This window comes from Ammospiza nelsoni, chromosome 6 (assembly GCF_027579445.1).
Source record: "Ammospiza nelsoni isolate bAmmNel1 chromosome 6, bAmmNel1.pri, whole genome shotgun sequence".
Lineage (NCBI taxonomy): Eukaryota > Metazoa > Chordata > Aves > Passeriformes > Passerellidae > Ammospiza > Ammospiza nelsoni.
The window spans coordinates 63,303,836-63,323,800 of record NC_080638.1 but is presented as its reverse complement, the minus strand read 5'-3'; the positions used below and the strand labels follow the sequence as shown (position 1 = coordinate 63,323,800).

The 19,965-nt window shown below is 41.0% G+C and overlaps 1 protein-coding gene across 1 annotated transcript; it reads right to left on the bottom strand.

Moving 5' to 3' along the window:
• Positions 1-1,111: 1,111 nt before the first annotated feature.
• Positions 1,112-19,914, bottom strand: L2HGDH (L-2-hydroxyglutarate dehydrogenase). The gene is made up of 10 exons (XM_059474801.1): positions 19,719-19,914; positions 17,823-17,938; positions 16,047-16,198; positions 13,832-13,963; positions 13,113-13,275; positions 12,564-12,598; positions 6,779-6,946; positions 5,174-5,331; positions 4,167-4,298; positions 1,112-3,459 (listed from the first exon to the last, which is right to left on the bottom strand). The coding sequence occupies exons 1-10, from the start codon at positions 19,793-19,795 to the stop codon at positions 3,264-3,266; spliced, it is 1,329 nt and encodes a 442-aa protein (XP_059330784.1). The 5' UTR covers positions 19,796-19,914; the 3' UTR covers positions 1,112-3,263.
• Positions 19,915-19,965: the final 51 nt, after the last annotated feature.

The following is a 19,965-nucleotide window of genomic DNA, read 5'->3' as shown; positions in this document are numbered from 1 at the left end:
AATTCCCATTCCAACCTGGAGGCAGTTTCCTCCCTCTTTGGAGGATGTTTTCCCACCTGCCAGCAGTTCCTCCCCACACCTGAAGGAGTTTCTCCCCCTTTTTTGATGCAGTTCCCTCCCTGCTCCAGAGAACACCATTCCCTTCACCCACTCACCACCCAAACCCAGCTAAATTTTCCCTCATTTTCCTCCTGACAGTATAATATTCAAATCTTAGAATTTATATTCCCTTCACTCCCCATTTTTAAGATTTGTCCACAGAGGGAATGGATAAATTAAACCAAAGGGGGAAAAATGTACGTTCCTGAATAAATTAAACCAAAGGGGTTTAATTTCAAATGTACCTTCTTGATAGTAAAATGGTGATCCTTCTTTGTAAGATTTCCTGGAGGAGCCTGATGCATCCAGAGGCAGAAACTGCCCCACCTAGATATCTAAAATATCTATATTTTAGATATATAGATAGAATATAAATAAATATTTTGTTGGGAACCTCCCAGAGCAGCCTAGGAGGTTCCCAACAAAATATTTGTTTATATTCTATCTATATATATAAAATATCTATTTCTGTATTTATTTCTTTCTATTTATTTCTAGTTTACACTTGTTCCTCAAACCCAAACTGAGCAAAAAGGAAAATAAGGATGGGATAATGGTGGCACAAGTCACAATTCCTCCTCTTCCCAGAGTTCAGGGCTGACCTTGCTGGGCACTGTTTGGGTGGGATATTGGGAAGGAATTCCCTGGGATGGGATTTAAGGTCCCGTCCAACCCAATCCAGCCTGGGGTTCTGGTTCTGTGGCACTTCTGGGGAACAGACCACAATATTTGCTGTTTGTGCAAATATTTCTTCAGAGTCTGAGGAATTCTCATGGCACCTGTCCCAACAGGCCCAGAGCAGAGCAGTCCTGTCGAGGGAGGTGTGAGGAGCACAGATAAGGTGATTGAGGGAGACAAGTTTGGTCATGTGCTCCCCTCCTGAAGTGATTCCTGTTACCCAGAGAGAGATCCTGCCCAGTTCAGCTGGGAATTAGCAAATTCCAGTGGAACTTTTCTCTGAGCCAGGAGAAATACACAGATTTTACAGCATTTAAATAACCCCACCACACCATTTTAATCACAAAAGGCACATTTATGAAATCATCAAAGTGAGGCTCATTTGGAAAATAAATGAATACATTTTCACACATTGTGAGCAACAAGAGTGATGCCTGAAAGCCTGACATCATAATCTCTGAACTTATTTTTATAACAAAAGTGTACAACCTTTATCTCTGAAAAGATTTCCATTTCACAGAACGCTGCCTCAAGGTTCATAATTTAAATTTCAAACAAACTTTATCCCAAACAATCATCACCTGAGAGGAGAAAGCAGAGCACAGGGAAATGCTGACTCAGGACTCCCCCTGCTCTCTGCTTTGCATTTTCACGTTCTTTATTCTGTTCACACATGTCAGGGCACACCCCATGTGGGAGGAAGTGGCTTTTACAATCCTTCTGTGGGATTTGCTGTTGATGGGCAACACTTGTGGCAGGGAGGGAAAACAGGATTGTGCCACTGTGGGAAGCTTTACCCAGCCCTGTGGCACTGGAACACTTGGAGCAGCTGAATCTCTGCCTGAAGTGACCAAAACTCTGCTCTGAAGGGTTGGTGTTTGAATTTCCAGCAGGCAATTTGCTGGTAAAGTAGATTTTAAAAAAGAGGGAAAAAAGAGAATAATAATAATAATAATAATAATAATAATAATAATAATAATAATAATAATAATAATAATAATAATAATAATAATTATTATTATTATTATTATTATTAATTTTATTTTATTAACATTTTAATTATTATCAATAATAATAACAATAATAATGGCAGATTAAGCCCTTTTTCCCCTCAAAAGTGTCTCCAATCTGTAGAGTAAAATCAGCCTCACAGCTGCCCTCCTGTGCTAATCCACTCCCATCAGAGGAGCTCAGAAAAGAACTTTTTAAGTTTTTTTCTCAATTAATTAAATTAATTAATGTCCAATTTAATTGTTATTAAAAATAAAAAAATAATTTTAATGGATTAAAAATAATTATAATAATTTAATTTACATAAAATAATTATAATAATTATAATAATTTTACATTTAAATTATTATTAAAATAAAAAAAATTAACGTCCAATTTTCTGGTGCAAACTGCCCACAATTATCTGTGCTACCCAGCAGCTGTTATTAAATGCTCCATCCTTTGTCCCTGAGGCCACAGAGTTCTGCTGCACAGCAATTCTGAGGGACACTCCCAGATGCTGAGCCCAGCCCTGAGTTTGCCCCACCTGTCCCTGCACACAGACTCCTCCAGGAGCATCTCTGATAAAATCTGGGCATCAGTGGAGCTCAGAGGGGTCACCAGCCCTGCCTGAGGTGCTGTGAAAATGGAAAATGAAAATTCCCTGTGCTCAGGGAAAATGGGAAATGTCCCTGACTCATCCCGGGGAAGCAACCCCAACCACGACTCAGGGCAGGTTTTTCTGGAGCTTCCCTCCCTTCCCATTTCACATTTCCTGCTCCAAAGACTTTTTTCCCTGGGTTGCTCAAGGGGCTGCACAAAGATCAGCTCCTTTTGCATCATCAGCACTCAAAGGAAGAAACCCACAGGCACTGATGAGGTTTGTGATCAGCACTGATTTCTCAGCTGGAAATGAAACGAAAAGTGATTGTTTGTATCCATGTTCTGATTTCTGCTTTATAAAAAACACAGCCAGTGATCAGACAGAGTATCTGAATTGCAGATCTGAATTGACTTGGCTTTGGTAATCCCCTTGAAGCTTATTTTTCTGTGAAATACTCTACATTCAGGTTGAAGGCTCTGAATGTTGTTCTCAATCTCTGCCAAAGCCTTTAATTCCACATCAGCAGGGTTTATCCTCCTGTTCCATTACCTCCGTGCCATCCTGAGGGCTGCACACCCAATCTCAGTGGCATCAGAGCCACCATGCCTGTGGCTTGTTAGCCCCCTCTGAGGAGGCAGCACTGTGAGCACAGCCATGGCAAATCCAGGAGGAAAATCCCAGCACAGGGAGGGATCCCAGCACAGGGAGGGATCCCAGCCTGCCGTGCCTGTGCTGCACAGCCTGCCATGGCTGCTCCACGGCCAAACCTTTCTCACCGCAGAGTGGGCACAGAACACTGCCAGGTGGCTGTGTGTCCCTCAGGGGCAGTGCCAGGCTGCAGAGGGCAGCAGGCAGGGTTCCTGCCGGGATTCCTGCCGGGATTCCTGCTGCCTCAGAGCTGGAAGCGGCGCTGCGCCTCGGCGGCGATGGCGGCGGCGATGGCCAGGGAGGAGGTGGCCGCGGGCGAGGGAGCGTTCCTGACGTGCAGGATCCTGCTGCCCACGGGCCCCGAGCCCCCATCAAACACAAAGTCATCCACCAGATTGCCCTCACTGTCCAGGGCCTGGGCTCTCACACCTGAGGGACCCCTGTGAAAGCAAGGAGGAGCAGGAGGAAAACGTTCTGAGTCAGGGAAGGAATTCCTGTGAGGAGGTGGGAGACAGCGATGAGGGCAGGGGAAAGCAGAGTATTTTGGGGGAATTTTAACACTCAAGAGGCAGAGTGGGGGTATCTGACAGTCATGGGATCATTGAGGTGGCCAAACTGTGACCTTAAAGCCCATCCAGTGCCACCCCTGCCATGGCAGGGACACCTCCACTGTCCCAGGCTGCCCCAAGCCCCAGTGTCCAACCTGGCCTTGGGCACTGCCAGGGATCCAGGGGCAGCCACAGCTGCTCTGGCAATTCCAGCCCAGCCCCTGCCCACCCTCCCAGCCAGGAATTCCTTCCCAATGTCCCATCCAACCCTGCCCTCTCAGTTTGAGGCCATTCCCCTTGTCCTGCCCCTCCCTCTCCATCTCTCTGTGGGTTCTCCCCAAGTACTGCAAGGCCACAGTGAGGCCACCCCAGAGCTTCTCTTCTCCAGGCTGAACAATCCCAAAATTCTCAGCCTTTCCTCCCAGCAGAGCTGCTCCAGATCATCCTGGTGCCTCCTCTGGACTGAGGAGCTCCAGGACCTCCCTGTGCTGGGACCCCCAAGCTTCTGTATCACATTTTGGTTGAGGAAGGCATTAAACCCCTGCCATGTTTTCTGCTTTTCAAACAGGAGTTTTCCCAACAGAAGCAGCTTCCTTTACCTGAGAACATCATCGGTGGTGACCTCAGGGATGAACCTCTGCAGCTGCCTGACCTGGGCACTGAGGGAGAAGGCTCTGTACAGCTCCCCCAGGCCGTAGGACACGTTCCTCAGCACCAGCTTCCACAGCCCACTGTGGACAAAAGGGAGAAACAGCTGCAGAGGGGGAAAACCTGCCTCAAATGCACCAGCTGCAGCTGCAGGAGGCAGCAAATGCAACTGCAGGGCACAATTCCCATTGCCAAAATCAGGAACACATCATGCTTTGTGTTTGAGAAATGCATGTTTGTCTTTCTCTGCTCCCACAAACCTTGCTCACAGAGCTGTGGTGCTGAATGAATTCTGAATTCCAGTCCTGGAGGTGTTCCAGGGCTTGATGGGCTTGGAGCAACCTGGGCAGGGACACCTCCCACTGTCCCAGGGTGCCCCAGTGCCCAGCCTGGCCTTGGGCACTGCCAGGGATCCAGGGGCAGCCACAGCTGCTCTGGCAATCCCAGCCCAGCCAGGAATTCCCAATTCCCAATCTCCCACCCATCCCTGCCCTCTGGCACTGGGAGCCATTCCCTGGCTCCTGTCCCTCCATCCCTTGTCCCCAGTCCCTCTCAGCTCTCCTGGAGCCCCTTTGGGCTCTGAGCTCTCCCTGGAGCCTTCTCCTCTGCAGGGAACATTCCCAGCTCTCTCTCCCAGCCCTTCTCTCCCCCCAGCACCCTGTGCAGGTATTCCATGATGCTGTCTGAGTTGATTAGGTTATCACAGTGCTGTTATCACAGTGCTATAACTGTCCTGTTCCAGGGAGCAGCCACATTCCCAGACTGGCTGAGACGTGTCCTGCCACAAAACCCAAATATGAGACCATGCAAAGCCAAATGTCTTGGGGAAGTTCACCCTCATCAGCACAAACACCCCAAAAAGGTGGGGAGAGCAGGATTTGGGCAGGAAGGGGCTCCCAGGGCTCACAGCTCACCGAGAGCAGACACAGACACAAACACAAACACAAGGCATCCTCACCTGTAGGTGACAGCATCCAAGAAGTCCCCAGGGCTGAAGTCCAGGAGTTTGTAGCCCTCTCTCTTAAAGGCCAGCACTGCATTAGGGCCAAGCCAGACACTGCCATCCATCCTGGGCGTGAAATGGAACCCCAGGAATGGGAAACGAGGGTTGGGCACCTGCAATGGGACAGCAGTGAGCAGAGCTCCCACAAACAGCAAATTTCCCATTTTATTTCCCACCACAGCAACAAAACTCTGAGTCACAGAACCTCAGCACTGGCTCTGAGCTGCTTTTGTTGCTGGTTAATTGTGCAGTTGTGGCATGGCATTAATTAAAGCACTGGAGAACAGAGCAGGGCCAGGTAAAGCTGAATTTTAGGGAAAAGGAAAACAAGTAACAGGGGAAAAAAGTCCACATGATTTCTCAGGATATAAATCAACAACACCCTGATGTGATTCACCAGCAGCAATAAAAAATACAAAATATTAGAAACCCTTGCTGTGTGTACAAAGCAGCCTGAACTTAGCAGGTTAATGCTAATAATAATGCTAATAATGCTAATAATAATAAATCTGCACGTTCTTTTTCTGTTCCACTTCCTCCCTCCCATCCCAAGACAGGGTCCTGAATCATTCCCAGGTGAGATCAGACAAACAGCAATGCCCAGCATTCCAGTTTTCCCAAAGATCCAGTGTTTAGCAGGCAAAGCCAATCTCATATTCAGAAAATCAGTATTTAAATGGACAGAATTGGCTAAAATGCTGCCCTAGCAATTCTCTCCACTTGCTCTGTGATTCATTTTCTGTCTGGGATTGCTGCTCTTCATCCCATTATTTGTCTATTTTAGGTGTAGAAAGGTTGTTTTCTTTTCTCCCACATCTATTTTTAATGACAAAATCAGCTAATTCAAAAATAAGGTTGAGAGGAGAATATCTAAATCTGAGTGCTGGGTATTGGCACAAAAGATGAAACCCTTTATCAATAATTTATCCCAGAATCACTGGGGTTGGGAAAACCTCCAGTGCCACCTGTGAATTTCCTGAGGGTACCTTCAACACCTTTTACAGATTATCAATAAAGAGATTAAACAGGACTGTTATAATTATTAAATAATATTAAATAATATTAAATAATATATTATAATATATTATTATAATTATATATTAAATAATATTAAATATATTATAATATTATTATTATTATAAATAATATATTATATTATATATAATATATAATTAAATAATATTAAATAATATATTAAATAATAATTTAATGTCACCTCTCCCTCACTACAGATTCATTTTAAGACACATAGAAATAATTTAGAGTTTTCTGGATACGTGGCAATGTGAAATTCCATCTTTTCTCTATTAAGTAAAAAAACCCCAAAAATAAACCCATAAACAAAACAACTGGCAATAACTCCATATGTGGTACTTCCATGCTTTGTTCAATTAACAAAAAAAAATTAACAAAAAATGAACAAAACCCAACTGTCCTGTCCCAAACCAGCCCAATCTCCAGCCACGTGCACGCGTCACTGCCTGACAAAAACAACCACGGAATTTTCCCTTTTTCCTGCATTTTAGCAGCTCTCAGGGCACACGGAGCAGGGGCACTCACGGGATAAATATTTCCTTTGACCAAATAAGACTTTTGTGGTTTGAGCAGCAGATAATCCCCCCGGAAAGGGACGATCCTGGGCTGGGGGCTGCAGCCGCTGATCCGCGCCAGGCGGTCGGAGTGGAGCCCAGCACAGGTCAGGACGTGCCCACACGACACCTCCTGCCCCTGGGGACAAAAAACACCGAGAAAATTCAATTAATCAATAAAATAAATAAATACAACTAAATCAATAACATTTATGGGACTTACATTAAAAAAACACATCAAAATTCTATTTATCGGCTAAGAAAAACACCCAGGAAAACCCCCCAGGCGTTTATCTAAATAAATAAAATTTATTTAAAAATAAAATTTTAAATACATTTAATATTTATTTAAATATTTTATTAAACAAATAAATATATAAAATAAATAAATATATTAATATACTTAAATATTAAATAAATTTAATATTAAATAAAATTTATCTATTTAATAAATAAATGTAGGGACAGGACACCTCCTGCCCCTGGGCAACAAAAAACACCAAGAAAATTCAATTAATCAATAAAATAAATAAATACAACTAAATCAATAACACTTATTGGATTTACATTAAAAAAACCACATAAAAATTCTATTTATCGGCTAAGAAAAACACCCAGGAAAACCCCCCAGGCGTTTATCTAAATAAATAAAATTTATTTAAAAAATAAAATTTTAAATACATTTAATATTTATTTAAGTATTTTATTAAACAAATAAACATGTTAAATAAATATATAAATAAATATATTAATATACTTAAATATTAAATAAATTTAATATTAAATAAGATTTATTTATTTAATAAATAAATTTAGGGACAGGTCACCTCCTGCCCCTGGGGACAAAAAACACCGAGAAAATTCAATTAATCAATAAAATAAATAAATACAACTAAATCAATAACATTTATGGGACTTACATTAGAAAATTCTATTTATCGGCTAAGAAAAACACCCAGGAAAACCCCCCAGGCATTTATCTAAATAAATAAAATTTATTTAAAAATAAAATTTTAAATACATTTAATATTTATTTAAATATTTTATTAAACAAATAAATATATAAAATAAATAAATATATTAATATACTTAAATATTAAATAAATTTAATATTAAATAAAATTTATCTATTTAATAAATAAATTTAGGGACAGGACACCTCCTGCCCCTGGGCAACAAAAAACACCAAGAAAATTCAATTAATCAATAAAATAAATAAATACAACTAAATCAATAACATTTATTGGATTTACATTAAAAAAACCACATAAAAATTCTATTTATCGGCTAAGAAAAACACCCAGGAAAACCCCCCAGGCGTTTATCTAAATAAATAAAATTTATTTAAAAAATAAAATTTTAAATACATTTAATATTTATTTAAGTATTTTATTAAACAAATAAACATGTTAAATAAATATATAAATAAATATATTAATATACTTAAATATTAAATAAATTTAATATTAAATAAGATTTATTTATTTAATAAATAAATTTAGGGACAGGTCACCTCCTGCCCCTGGGGACAAAAAACACCGAGAAAATTCAATTAATCAATAAAATAAATAAATACAACTAAATCAATAACATTTATGGGACTTACATTAGAAAATTCTATTTATCGGCTAAGAAAAACACCCAGGAAAACCCCCCAGGCGTTTATCTAAATAAATAAAATTTATTTAAAAATAAAATTTTAAATACATTTAATATTTATTTAAGTATTTTATTAAACAAATAAATATATAAATAAATATCTTAATATACTTAAATATTAAATAAATTTAATATTAAATAAAATTTATCTATTTAATAAATAAATGTAGGGACAGGACACCTCCTGCCCCTGGGCAACAAAAAACACCAAGAAAATTCAATTAATCAATAAAATAAATAAATAGAATTCAATCAATAACACTTATGGGACTTATATTAAAAAAAAACACATCAAAATTCTATTTATCGGCTAAGAAAAACACCCAGGAAAACCCCCCAGGCGTTTATCTAAATAAATAAAATTTATTTAAAAAATAAAATTTTAAATACATTTAATATTTATTTAAATATTTTATTAAACAAATAAATATGTTAAATAAATAAATTAATATATTAATATACTTAATTATTAAATAAATTTAATATTAAATAAAATTTAATAAATAAATAAATTTAGGGACAGGACACCTCCTGCCCCTGGGGAACAAAAAACACCGAGAAAATTCAATTAATCAACTAAATAAATAAATAGAATTCAATCAATAACACTTATGGGACTTATATTAAAAAAACACATCAAAATTCTATTTATCTGCTATAAAAGCACCCAGGAAAACACCACAGTCATTTATTTAAATAAATAAAATTTATTTCACTTATTAAAAAAATATTTAACTTATTTAAAAAAACCCCACTGGCATTTATCGAAATAAATTTTATTTAACTTATTAAACAAATTGAACTTATTTAAAAAAATCAAAATTCTATTTATCTGCTAAAAAACACCCAGAAAAACCCCACAGACATTTATTTACGTAAATAAAACTTATTTAACTTATTAAAAAAAAACACATCAAAATTCTATTTATCGGCTAAAAAAACCACCCAGGAAAAACCACAGGCATTTATTTAAATAAATAAAATTTATTTAACTTATACATAAATTATTTTACTTATTTTAAAAAAATTATTTTACTTACTGAAAAAAAAACCCAAAACACATCAAAATTCTATTTATCGGCTAAGAGAAACACCCAGGAAAACAACAGGTATTTATTTAAATAAATAAGATTAATTTAACTTTAACTTTTTAATTTATTATTAAAAATATTTATTTAACTTATTAAAAAATACAACAACAAAAAAGCTTATTAAAAAAAAAACCAAAACATCAAAATACTATTTATCTATAAAAACCACCCAGAAAACCCCCACAGGCATTTATTTAAATAAATAAAATTTATTTAAATTATTAAAAAAAAAAAACACATAAAATTCTATATAACTGCTAAAAAATGCCCAGGAAACCCACAGGCACTTATTCAAATAAATAAAATTTATTTAACTTATTAAAAAAAAAACACATAAAATTCTATATAACTGCTAAAAAATGCCCAGGAAAACCCACAGGCACTTACTCAAATAAATAAAATTTATTTAACTTATTAAAAAAATATTTACTTAGCTTATTAAAAAAACCCGAAAACACATCAAAAAATCTATTTATTGCTAAAATAACACCCAAAAAACCCCACAGGCATTTATTTAAAAGAATAAAATTTATTTAACTTATTTTTTAAGAAAATGAACTTATTTAAATAAGTTAAATAAGGATGTTCAATGATTTGTCCCCACAGGGTGGGAACAGCTATAAACTGACAGCTGCTAAATATTAAACACCTTTACCATCTAAATAAATAAATACAGAAAAATCAAAAACTTATCCATAAATCAATTCATATTTAAGTATAAAACTTATAAATAAATCAATTATTCCATACATAAAAATCAATTAACTTATTAAAAATGGGAAATCCATCACTCACTCCAACAAGGGCAGCTGCTGTCCCACAGCCACTGCCCAAACCTGCTCCCTGCACCCAGAAAAACCCCAAAGGCTTTCATTTATTTAAATAAATAAATTTATTTAAATAAATAAAATTTGGTTAACTTATTTTTTAAAAAATTAATTTATTTAAATAAGTTAAATAAGGGTGTTCACTGATTTGTCCCCACAGGGTGGGAACAGCTGTAAATTGACAGCACACAGGTGTGGAGAGCTGCTTAATATTAAACAAATTTACCATCTAAATAAATACATAAAAATAAAAACTTACCCATAAATCAATTCATATTTTAGTATAAAACTTATAAATAAATCAATTATTCCATACATAAAAATCAATTAACTTATTTAAAATGGGAAATCCATCACTCACTCCAACAGGGGCAGCTGCTGTCCCACAGCCACTGCCCAAACCTGCTCCCTGCACCCAGAAAAACCCCAAAGGCTTTCATTTATTTAAATAAATAAATTTATTTAAATAAATAAAATTTGGTTAACTTATTTTTTAAAAAATTAATTTATTTAAATAAGTTAAATAAGGATGTTCACGGATTTGTCCCCACAGGGTGGGAACAGCTGTAAATTGACAGCACACAGGTGTGGAGAGCTGCTTAATATTAAACAACTTTACCATCTAAATAAATACATAAAAATAAAAACTTACCCATAAATCAATTCATATTTTAGTATAAAACTTATAAATAAATCAATTATTCCATACATAAAAATCAATTAACTTATTAAAAATGGGAAATCCATCACTCACTTCAACAGGGGCAGCTGCTGTCCCACAGCCACTGCCCAAAAGCTGCTCCCTGCACCCAGAAAAACCCCAAAGGCTTTGATTTAAATGAATAAAATTTATTTAACTTATTTTTTTTAAAAATTAACATATTTAAATAAGTTAAATAAGGATGTTCACTGATTTGTCCCCACAGGGTGGGAACAGCTGTAAATTGACAGCACACAGGTGTGGAGAGCTGCTTAATATTGAACAACTTTATCATCTAAATAAATACATAAAAATAAAAACTTACCCATAAATCAATTCATATTTAAGTAAAAAATTATAAATAAATCAATTAATCAATACATAAAAATCAATTAACTTATTTAAAATGGGAAATCCATCACTCACTCCAACAGGGGCAGCTGCTGTCCCACAGCCACTGCCCAAACCTGCTCCCTGCACCCAGAAAAACCCCAAAGGCTTTCATTTATTTAAATAAATAAATTTATTTAAATAAATAAAATTTGGTTAACTTATTTTTTAAAAAATTAAACTTATTTAAATAAGTTAAATAAGGATGTTCAATGATTTGACCCCATAGGGCGGGAACAGCTATAAATGCGTGGAGAGTTGCTAAATATTAAACACCTTTAGCATCTAAATAAAGAAATAAATAAAAATCAAAAATTATTATCTATTTATTTAGCTTAGTACCTGCTTTTAAAAATGTTTTTTTTTTCAACTGAAAAATATTTGCATGAAAAAAACCCAGTATTTGGTGGAAAAAATCCAGTATTTGGTGGAAAAAAACCCCAGTATTTGGTGGAAAAAAAACCCAGTATTTGGAGGAAAAAATGTTAACAGATTTTGGAAGCTGCTTTTTAATGAAAGAGCAGAAAATAGGAGAAAAAAGCAGCAGAACTAAATTAAAAATGACCAGAGGGGTTGTGGAGTTGTTTTTGTGGCAGACATTCCCTCCTGAAGGTGAAGGGGTACAAGCACAGTCCTGACTGCAGGACAGCAGCTGCCACTGCTCTGATGAGAAAATGATAATAAAATGATAATAAAATGATATAAAATGGTGCCAAAAGCCTCCTTATCACTTTATGGATGCCAGAGCCCAAAAGCAAACATGAAAATTGGTGTTTGTCACCAGATGAACAAGTCATAAAGGAGTTCTTGGAAGTATCAGCATCAGATTGTGCAAATAAGCAGATAAGGGATGCTAAATGTCAGTTATAGTTTAATATTTTACATCATCATTATTATTATTTATTTATTTGACACCCTCATTAAGAACTGACTGCAGTTGTTTTATCAAACTGGTCATGTTGCTGAACAGCAGATTTTTAATCTTTTTTTTTTTTGGAAATTATTAATTCACCAGAAAAAAAAAAAAAAATCTGAAGAAAAGGAGAAGCAGCTTCCTGGAAGGAATGAGAACTTCTTTTCCAGCCTTACCTTTTTGCTCCTAACAATGACTGGGTATTTCAGCCCTGAAATGGAATTAGACAAGAGAAGGAATTACTGCAACAGGCACCAGAGACCTGACAGAACAGGAAGGAATTTCCCTCTGGAATATCTCCAAGCTATGTAAGAACAGCTCTGGTCATAATTAATGTTGTTGGACATGTCTGGATTTATTAATTAATAGGAGTTTTATTCTTCCCTCTGTGTGCCAGCACAGATTTCAGGATAAGGAAAATCACTATCACAAGAATAAACATGCAAGATTCAGATAAATCTGATTTTAAGAGAGAACAACTTTATTTCTCCATTTTACTCTCACTTCTTTCAGCTGAAGGGTGACCTGCCTGCAAAAAACCCCAAGTGAGTTTGCTGAATGCTCTCACTAAGAGTATTCAGCAAAATACTCTTGGGCCAGGAGTATTTTTCTCATCCCTAGTGGACAGAAAAAATTAGAAATGTCATTTCAGTTAAAACAATTGTGTTTTGAACAAAATCTTTGTAGTAAACGGAGAGGGGAAAAAATAAAAATTGCAGCCTTACCATCTTCACTTTGTGCAGGACTTTCTTTGGCCATCTCCATGTCTGTGACCTCAAAACCAGTCAGGATTGTGCCCCCTGCTTCCTGGAAGTCTCTGGCATAGGACTGGGCCACTTGTTTGTAATCCACAATGCCAGTGTAGGGAGAGTCCAGGGCCATCAGTCCCTGGCAGGGTTTGAGACACAGAGGAAAAGTGAAAATTGGAATATTTCATTGGGAATATCTGCAGGGCCATGGGAAGGGAGTGCTGCTGTCCCCCCCTTGTGCTCAGCTGGATCTGGAACACTCCAAGGATGTTTTAGGGAGCAGATCCAAAATGTTTACAGGGAAAATGAAAATATTGAAAAATATTCTTTTCCAGAAAATTTCTCTCTGTATTATCTACAACCACTCCTGAGTGTCACAGCTGCCAGCTGAAACAGCACAGGGAATTCACATCCAGCTTCTCCTTCCAAACAAAGGCAGAGTAATCAATAACAAATCTGTGTTCCACAAACTCCACACATTCCTCCTGCTGGGAAAATAAACAGGCTGAGAAGTGCTACACAACAACCTCACTGAAATGGGCTTGATCCAAAAACACTTTTATGGATGGGAAAGAACTTCCAGGCTCTTCTGAACTTGGAGCTCAAGGCCAGAAATGTATTTGTGTTGAATTAGAAGATGTTTTCACCTGAGAAACAGCTCCTACAAGGTCAATAGAAGGATGGCAAGCCCTTACCCTGCAGAAGGGCTCCTTCTCCTGGATTTCCTTGGCTCCAATGAGTTTCAGCCCTGGGACATTGTTCTGCAGCCCCCTCTTGTACAGAGCTTTGAGCCTTGGGATCTCATCCTGTTCCACAGCCACAATCAGCTTGGGGAAGGAACAAAGGCACAGCAGTGAGCAGAACAGAGCAGGGCAGCTCTGGCATCGAGCACAAGCAGCAGGGAATGAGTGAACAATGAATCCAGGGGTGAAGAATGGTTGGCGCACAGAATTGCACAGAATTCTGTGGCTGAGGAAGCACTAATAAATATAGCACAGAGAATTAAAAAATAAATGCTAAACTGTAGTGTGAGTTACAGTCAATTGACAATATTTGCCAGAAGCAGACTGAGACTACAAGTCTTCATGTGAGGGAACAGAATTTGAATTTGAAGAACCACTGGGATGCTTTCAGAAGCAAAATGAACTGAACCCAAGATGTACAAACCTCCAAGAGCTTTGATAAGAGAGTGGGGACATGTTCTGACATGGCCTGAGTGGAATTGTACCAGTTTCATTTAACCAAGGAGTCTGTCCACAGCTATCTGAGGAGATAAATGCAGACAGAATCCCCTGTGCCAGCTTTGCACAGCCCATGATCCTGCTCAGCTCTGGCACCTCCCAGGTGTGAAGCTCTCCAAGCCTGGGGCTGCTCCAGGGAAAGCTGGGGAAGCTCCACCATGACCTCCCCTGGAATGAGCTGCCAGGGAGTGCCATGGAATTGTGGAATTGTTCAGGCTGGAAAAGCTCTCTGAGAGCCCAACTGATCCCTCAGCACTGCCAGGGCCACCCCTGCTCCGTGTCCCCAAGTGCCACATCCACAGGGACTTTCAATCCCTCCAGGGATGGGGAGCCCAGCACTGCCAGGGCTGGACAAACCTTTCCAGGAAGGAATTTCCCCAATAAATAGCAAACCTAAAGCTCCATGGTGCAACCTGAGGCCGTTCCCTCTGCTCCTGTCCCTGCGTCCCCTCCTGGCAGGAGCTGTGCAGAGCCACAGGGGCCCCTGAGCCTCCTTTGCTCCAGCTGAGCCCTGCCCAGCTCCTCAGGGATTCTGCAGCCCCTGCCCAGCTCCTCAGGGATTCTGCAGCCCCTGCCCAGCTCCTCAGGGATTCTGCAGCCCCTGCCCAGCTCCTCAGGGATTCTGCAGCCCCTGCCCAGCTCCTCAGGGATTCTGCAGCCCCTGCCCAGCTCCCTCAGGGATTCTGCAGCCCCTGCCCAGCTCCTCAGCCTCTCCTGGGGCTCCATTCCCTTCCCTGGACAGCTCCATCCCCTGCTGTGGCTTTGCTGTGAGGAGCCCAGAGCTGTCCCCAGCACTGGAGGTGGCCCAGCAGTGCCAGCACAGGGGACAAGCCCTGCCCTGCTCCTGCTGCCACCCTGCAAAAATATAAACCATGATCATAAATCATCAACCAATCATCCACCAAATTATTTTAGGTTCTTGTAGCTTATAAAAAGCATGACTCTGAAGGTGTCAAGATGGTTGCCACACACACCCAAGGACAAAAGACTGAGTCCTAACCTTCCTGTTGGTTTTTGCTAGGTATATACATGCAGGTATCTGTGCTCCAGTGGAGATGCCCTGGACACCTTGGTACAAAATACACAAATTCAGCCGCCCCAGGCTGCAGCTGAGCCCTTGAGGACAGCTCTGAGCAGGCTGTCCCCTCAGGGGTGCCGCTGCACAGAGCCACAGTGCCACCCTGTGCCCAGCCTGGCAGCACAGGCAGCACGGACAGCTCCCAGAAAAACCCTGGAATTCAAATTTATCCCTCAGGGCCTTGGGGTCAGGACAGAGAGTCCTGTGGCAACAGCAGCTCAATGCCCAGTGAGAGGTGGAAAACCTGAATAGAGTGTTACAAACACTGGAAAATGGAGACAGAACTCTGTTTCACTGAGCCTGACCACACCTGGCATGCTCTGCCCAGCCCTGGTCCTCACCTTGCACCAAAGACACTGAATTAAAAATGGCTCAGAGCATGAAGACAGCGTGGGGAGATCATGAAAAACCTTCTGTCAAACTGAAAGGGATGCTCTGGGGGCAGGAGGGGATTATGGACATTACACACATTTATGTACAAAATCATCTGCAGCTGGAAGAGTGAGGAGAAAACCCACAAGCAGGCCTGGTAGCACACATCACAGAGCCTCAGTTTGCAGGGTGAAGCAGGGAATCCCAGAGCTCCTGTACCTTCCCACACTGCTTGTAGGGAATGCCCTTCTGGTCACAGTATCTGTAGCACAGGGCTGCCCCCTGCACGCACAGCCTGGCCTTCAGGGAGCCAGGAGTGTAGTAAATCCCACTGTGGATCACACCACTGTTGTGGCCACTCTGGTGATGGGCTGAGGAGAAAGGAAAACACATTGTTAGAACTCATTGTTCCCAGTTAACCACTCCTGCTGTCAGAAACACGAGTTAACTGAGGTCCTGCCTTAAATCAGCATTATAAGACATGATGAGGTGAGAGAACTGCACAGTTAATTCCTCCCCTGGCCTCAAAAGGTCAGAGAAACACTGACACAGCCAGCCCTGGTTAATGACAATCCATCACAGCCTGCACTGTGTTGGACCAACAGGGAAAAAAACCCTAAAACAACAAATTTTTCCTTCAAGAACAAGCCAATCAATCAAAACAGGCTTAAATCAAATTTTAAAATCCAATTTTTACAACGAAATGCATCTCTTAGGGCCTCATCCAACATAATATCTGTCCAATCCACAATTCCTTTGGATGTGCTGGCAGGCCTGGGAGGATTTTTGAGTATTTGTGAACTGGATTAGGTTGCTATTTCCTCTTTGCAAATAGATAAAATAGAGGTGAAAAACACCAAAAACATTTTTACTGAAGTAATTTGGTCAGGTTCCTCTCCCTCCTTAAGGTGTGGATGCCCAAAGGTCACTCCTGCTTGGCACTCCACAGTTGTGTGTCTTGGGGATAAAAAAATCATTTTTATCCCCATATCTCCATAGGCTGATGGAGCTATTTCAGAAAAGATTTTGGCCTCAGGTCCTGTTTGGAGTTAATCACTGCTGTCTATCCCTTGGGATTCTCCCAGCTCCATGCAGGACCTGCCTGTGCCCTCCCACAAGCTGCACTATTCCTTATCCTGGTTATTCCCCCTCATCCTCTCTCCTGCCATTCCTGAGCTGCTGCAGCCCCAGCAGTCCCACTGCAGCTTGCACAGGAGATTTGAACCCCAAATTCCCAATCTGCAGCCCCAGCAGTCCCACTGCAGCTTGCACAGGAGATTTGAACCCCAAATTCCCAATCTGCAGCCCCAGCAGTCCCACTGCAGCTTGCACAGGAGATTTGAACCCCAAATTCCCAATCTGCAGCCCCAGCAGAAAAGCACAGACTGATGAAACTCTGCTGAGGGACACATCCTTGGGAGAAGGGTGAAAGAAATCCCTGTTAGGGGAGAGCCTTGGCACTGACATGCAGTCTCAAGCTGCACCAAGGGAGCTACAGGCTGGATATTAGGAAAAAGTTTTTCATTGAAAGAGTGATAAAGTTCTGGAATGGCTGCCCAGGGAGGTGGTGCAGTCCCCATGCCTGGGTGTGTTTAACAAAGCCTGGATGTGGCACTGGGTGCCAGGGGTGAGCAGAGCTGCTGGGGCTGGGTTGGACTCGATGATCTCGAAGGTCTCTCCCAACCTGGGCATTCTGTGAATTCTGTGAGAGCCAGCACAGAATTCCAGGATGGTTTGGGATGGAAGGGACTTTAGAGATCACCTCGTCCCAGCCCTGCCATGCTCAGGGACACCTTCCACTATCCCAGGCTGCTCCAAGCCGTGTCCAGCCTGGCCTGGAAATGGGAAATCCATCACCCACTTCAACAACGAGGGCAGCTGCCCTCCCACAGCCACCGCTCCCTGCACACAGATATCCATGGGGCGCTGAGGTTGTGGCAGAGTGTCCTCGGGCACAGCCTCCCCTGGGTCCCTGTGCCCTGTCCTGCTCCCTACCTGGCTCCTGCTCCTTCTCCAGCACGGCCAAGGCCAGCGAGGGGTGGCGCTGCAGCAGCTCCCGCGCCGTGGCCAGGCCCACGATCCCCGCACCAACCACGGCCACGTCGAACGAGCTGCGGGGACAGCGACAAGGGATGGGGTGAAAAATGGGTATTTTGTGATTGGCTTTTCAGAAATATTCAGATGAATGTTATATGTGTTGTGTTAGAAAGTGATGCTGTGTTAAATATAGTTTTAGGTGATAACATAATGTTAAAATAGAAACTGTGCTATGTAGGATACTTTTTTTAAAGAAAGGACTGGCACTGAGATAGCAGCCACAGGACACCTGAATCTCTCAGAGAAAGAGAATTTATTGCTCCATTATCAGGAGAAATGAACTTCTTCCTGCCTCGCTCGGGCCTGAAGATCCTGTCAGGACTCAGAGGAAGAAGCTGACACTGCCCAGCCAGAATCCTGTGTTTGAATGGAATTTATGCATCATGGATGAGCTGTATGAATATGCAACAGGCTGCTGCTTTTAAGGGTTAATCCTCTGTTAACGTGGGGCCTTGTTCGGGCTTTCAGTGCTGCCCAGAAAAGGTACCTGGACTGTCTGTAACTCTTTGTCTCTATTGTCTTAAGCCAAACTGCCCAAATTATTATTACTCTAATCGTATTACTTTTTAATAACCATTTTATTACTATTAAACTTTTAAAATTTTAAAAACAAGTGATTGGCGTTTTTTCACAAACAGGGATAGGGGAAAAGGGTGGGGATAGGGGAAGGGCATGTCAGGAATAGAGTGGAAAGGGGACGGGGAAAGGATAGGGAAAAGGGATATAAAAGAAGGAGATACAAGGAATAAAGAGGATATAGGGGAGAGGAAAACGAGATAGAGAAAAGGGGGTGGGGGTGATTATTAATGTAAAGGGGGAAAGGATAGAGATGGCAGATAAAGGATATAGGGGAAGTGGCTATAGAGAATATAGGGGATAAAGGAGAGAGGAGAAGGGGATAAGGAAAGGTGACATAGCAAACATAGAGGATACAGGAGAGAGGGACAGGGAATGGGGGAAAGGATAGGGGAAAATGATATGGAAAGTGTGAAAAACGCCAATCACTTGTTTTTAAAATTTTAAAAGTTTAATAGTAATAAAATGTTATAAAAATAGGAATACAATTAGATTAATAATAATTTAGGCAATTTGGATGTCCAAATTGGGACAATATGAGGCAATAGAAACAAAGAGTTCCAGACAGTCCAGATACCTTTTCTGGGCAAAATAAGCCTGAAAAAGGCCCCACGTTAACAGAGGATTAACCCTTAAAAACAACAGCCTGTTGCATATTCATACAGCTCATCCATGATGCATAAATTCCATTCAAACACAGGATTCTGGCTGGGCAGTGTCAGCTTCTTCCTCTGAGTCCTGACAGGATCTTCAGGCCCGAGCGAGGCAGGAAGAAGTTCATTTCTCCTGATAATGGAGCAATAAATTCTCTTTCTCTGAGAGATTCAGGTGTCCTGTGGCTGCTATCTCAGTGAGGGTCCTTTCTTTAAGAAAAAGTACCCTACATACATAGTTTCTATCTTAACATTTTGTTATAACCTAACACTATATTTAACACAGTACTTAAGATAATTAATACAGCATCACTTTCTAATATAATACATACAATATTCATTTAAATATTTGCAAAAAGGCAATAAAAATTACACATTTTTCACAGAAAGGAACAGGGGAAGTGGATAAAGTAAGAAGAGAGGGGAAGGGGTGAGGGGAAAGGGAAAATTATAGGGATAGGGGACACAGATAAAGTGAAGGTAAGGGACTAGGACAGGGGAAGATACGGGGTTAGGGGAAGGTGCCGGTGTGTGCCGGGCCCGCCCCGCTGCCCCCCGGCCTCACCTTTGCCGCCGGCTCTGGAGCCGCCACAGCGCCGGGGCCCCGCCCGGGCCCGCGCGGCCCCTCAGCGCCGCCGCCATCTTGGGGGCGGAGGGACAGCCGGGGCCGCCCGTCCTTCTCTCCTCCTCCTCCTCCTCCTCCTGCCCTCTCCTCCTTCTCCTGCTGCTGCCCCTGCCCCTCCTGCTGCTGCCCCTGCCCCTCCTGCTCCGCTCCGCTCGGCCGGGCAAGGTTCGGCCGCTGGGCGCCGGGG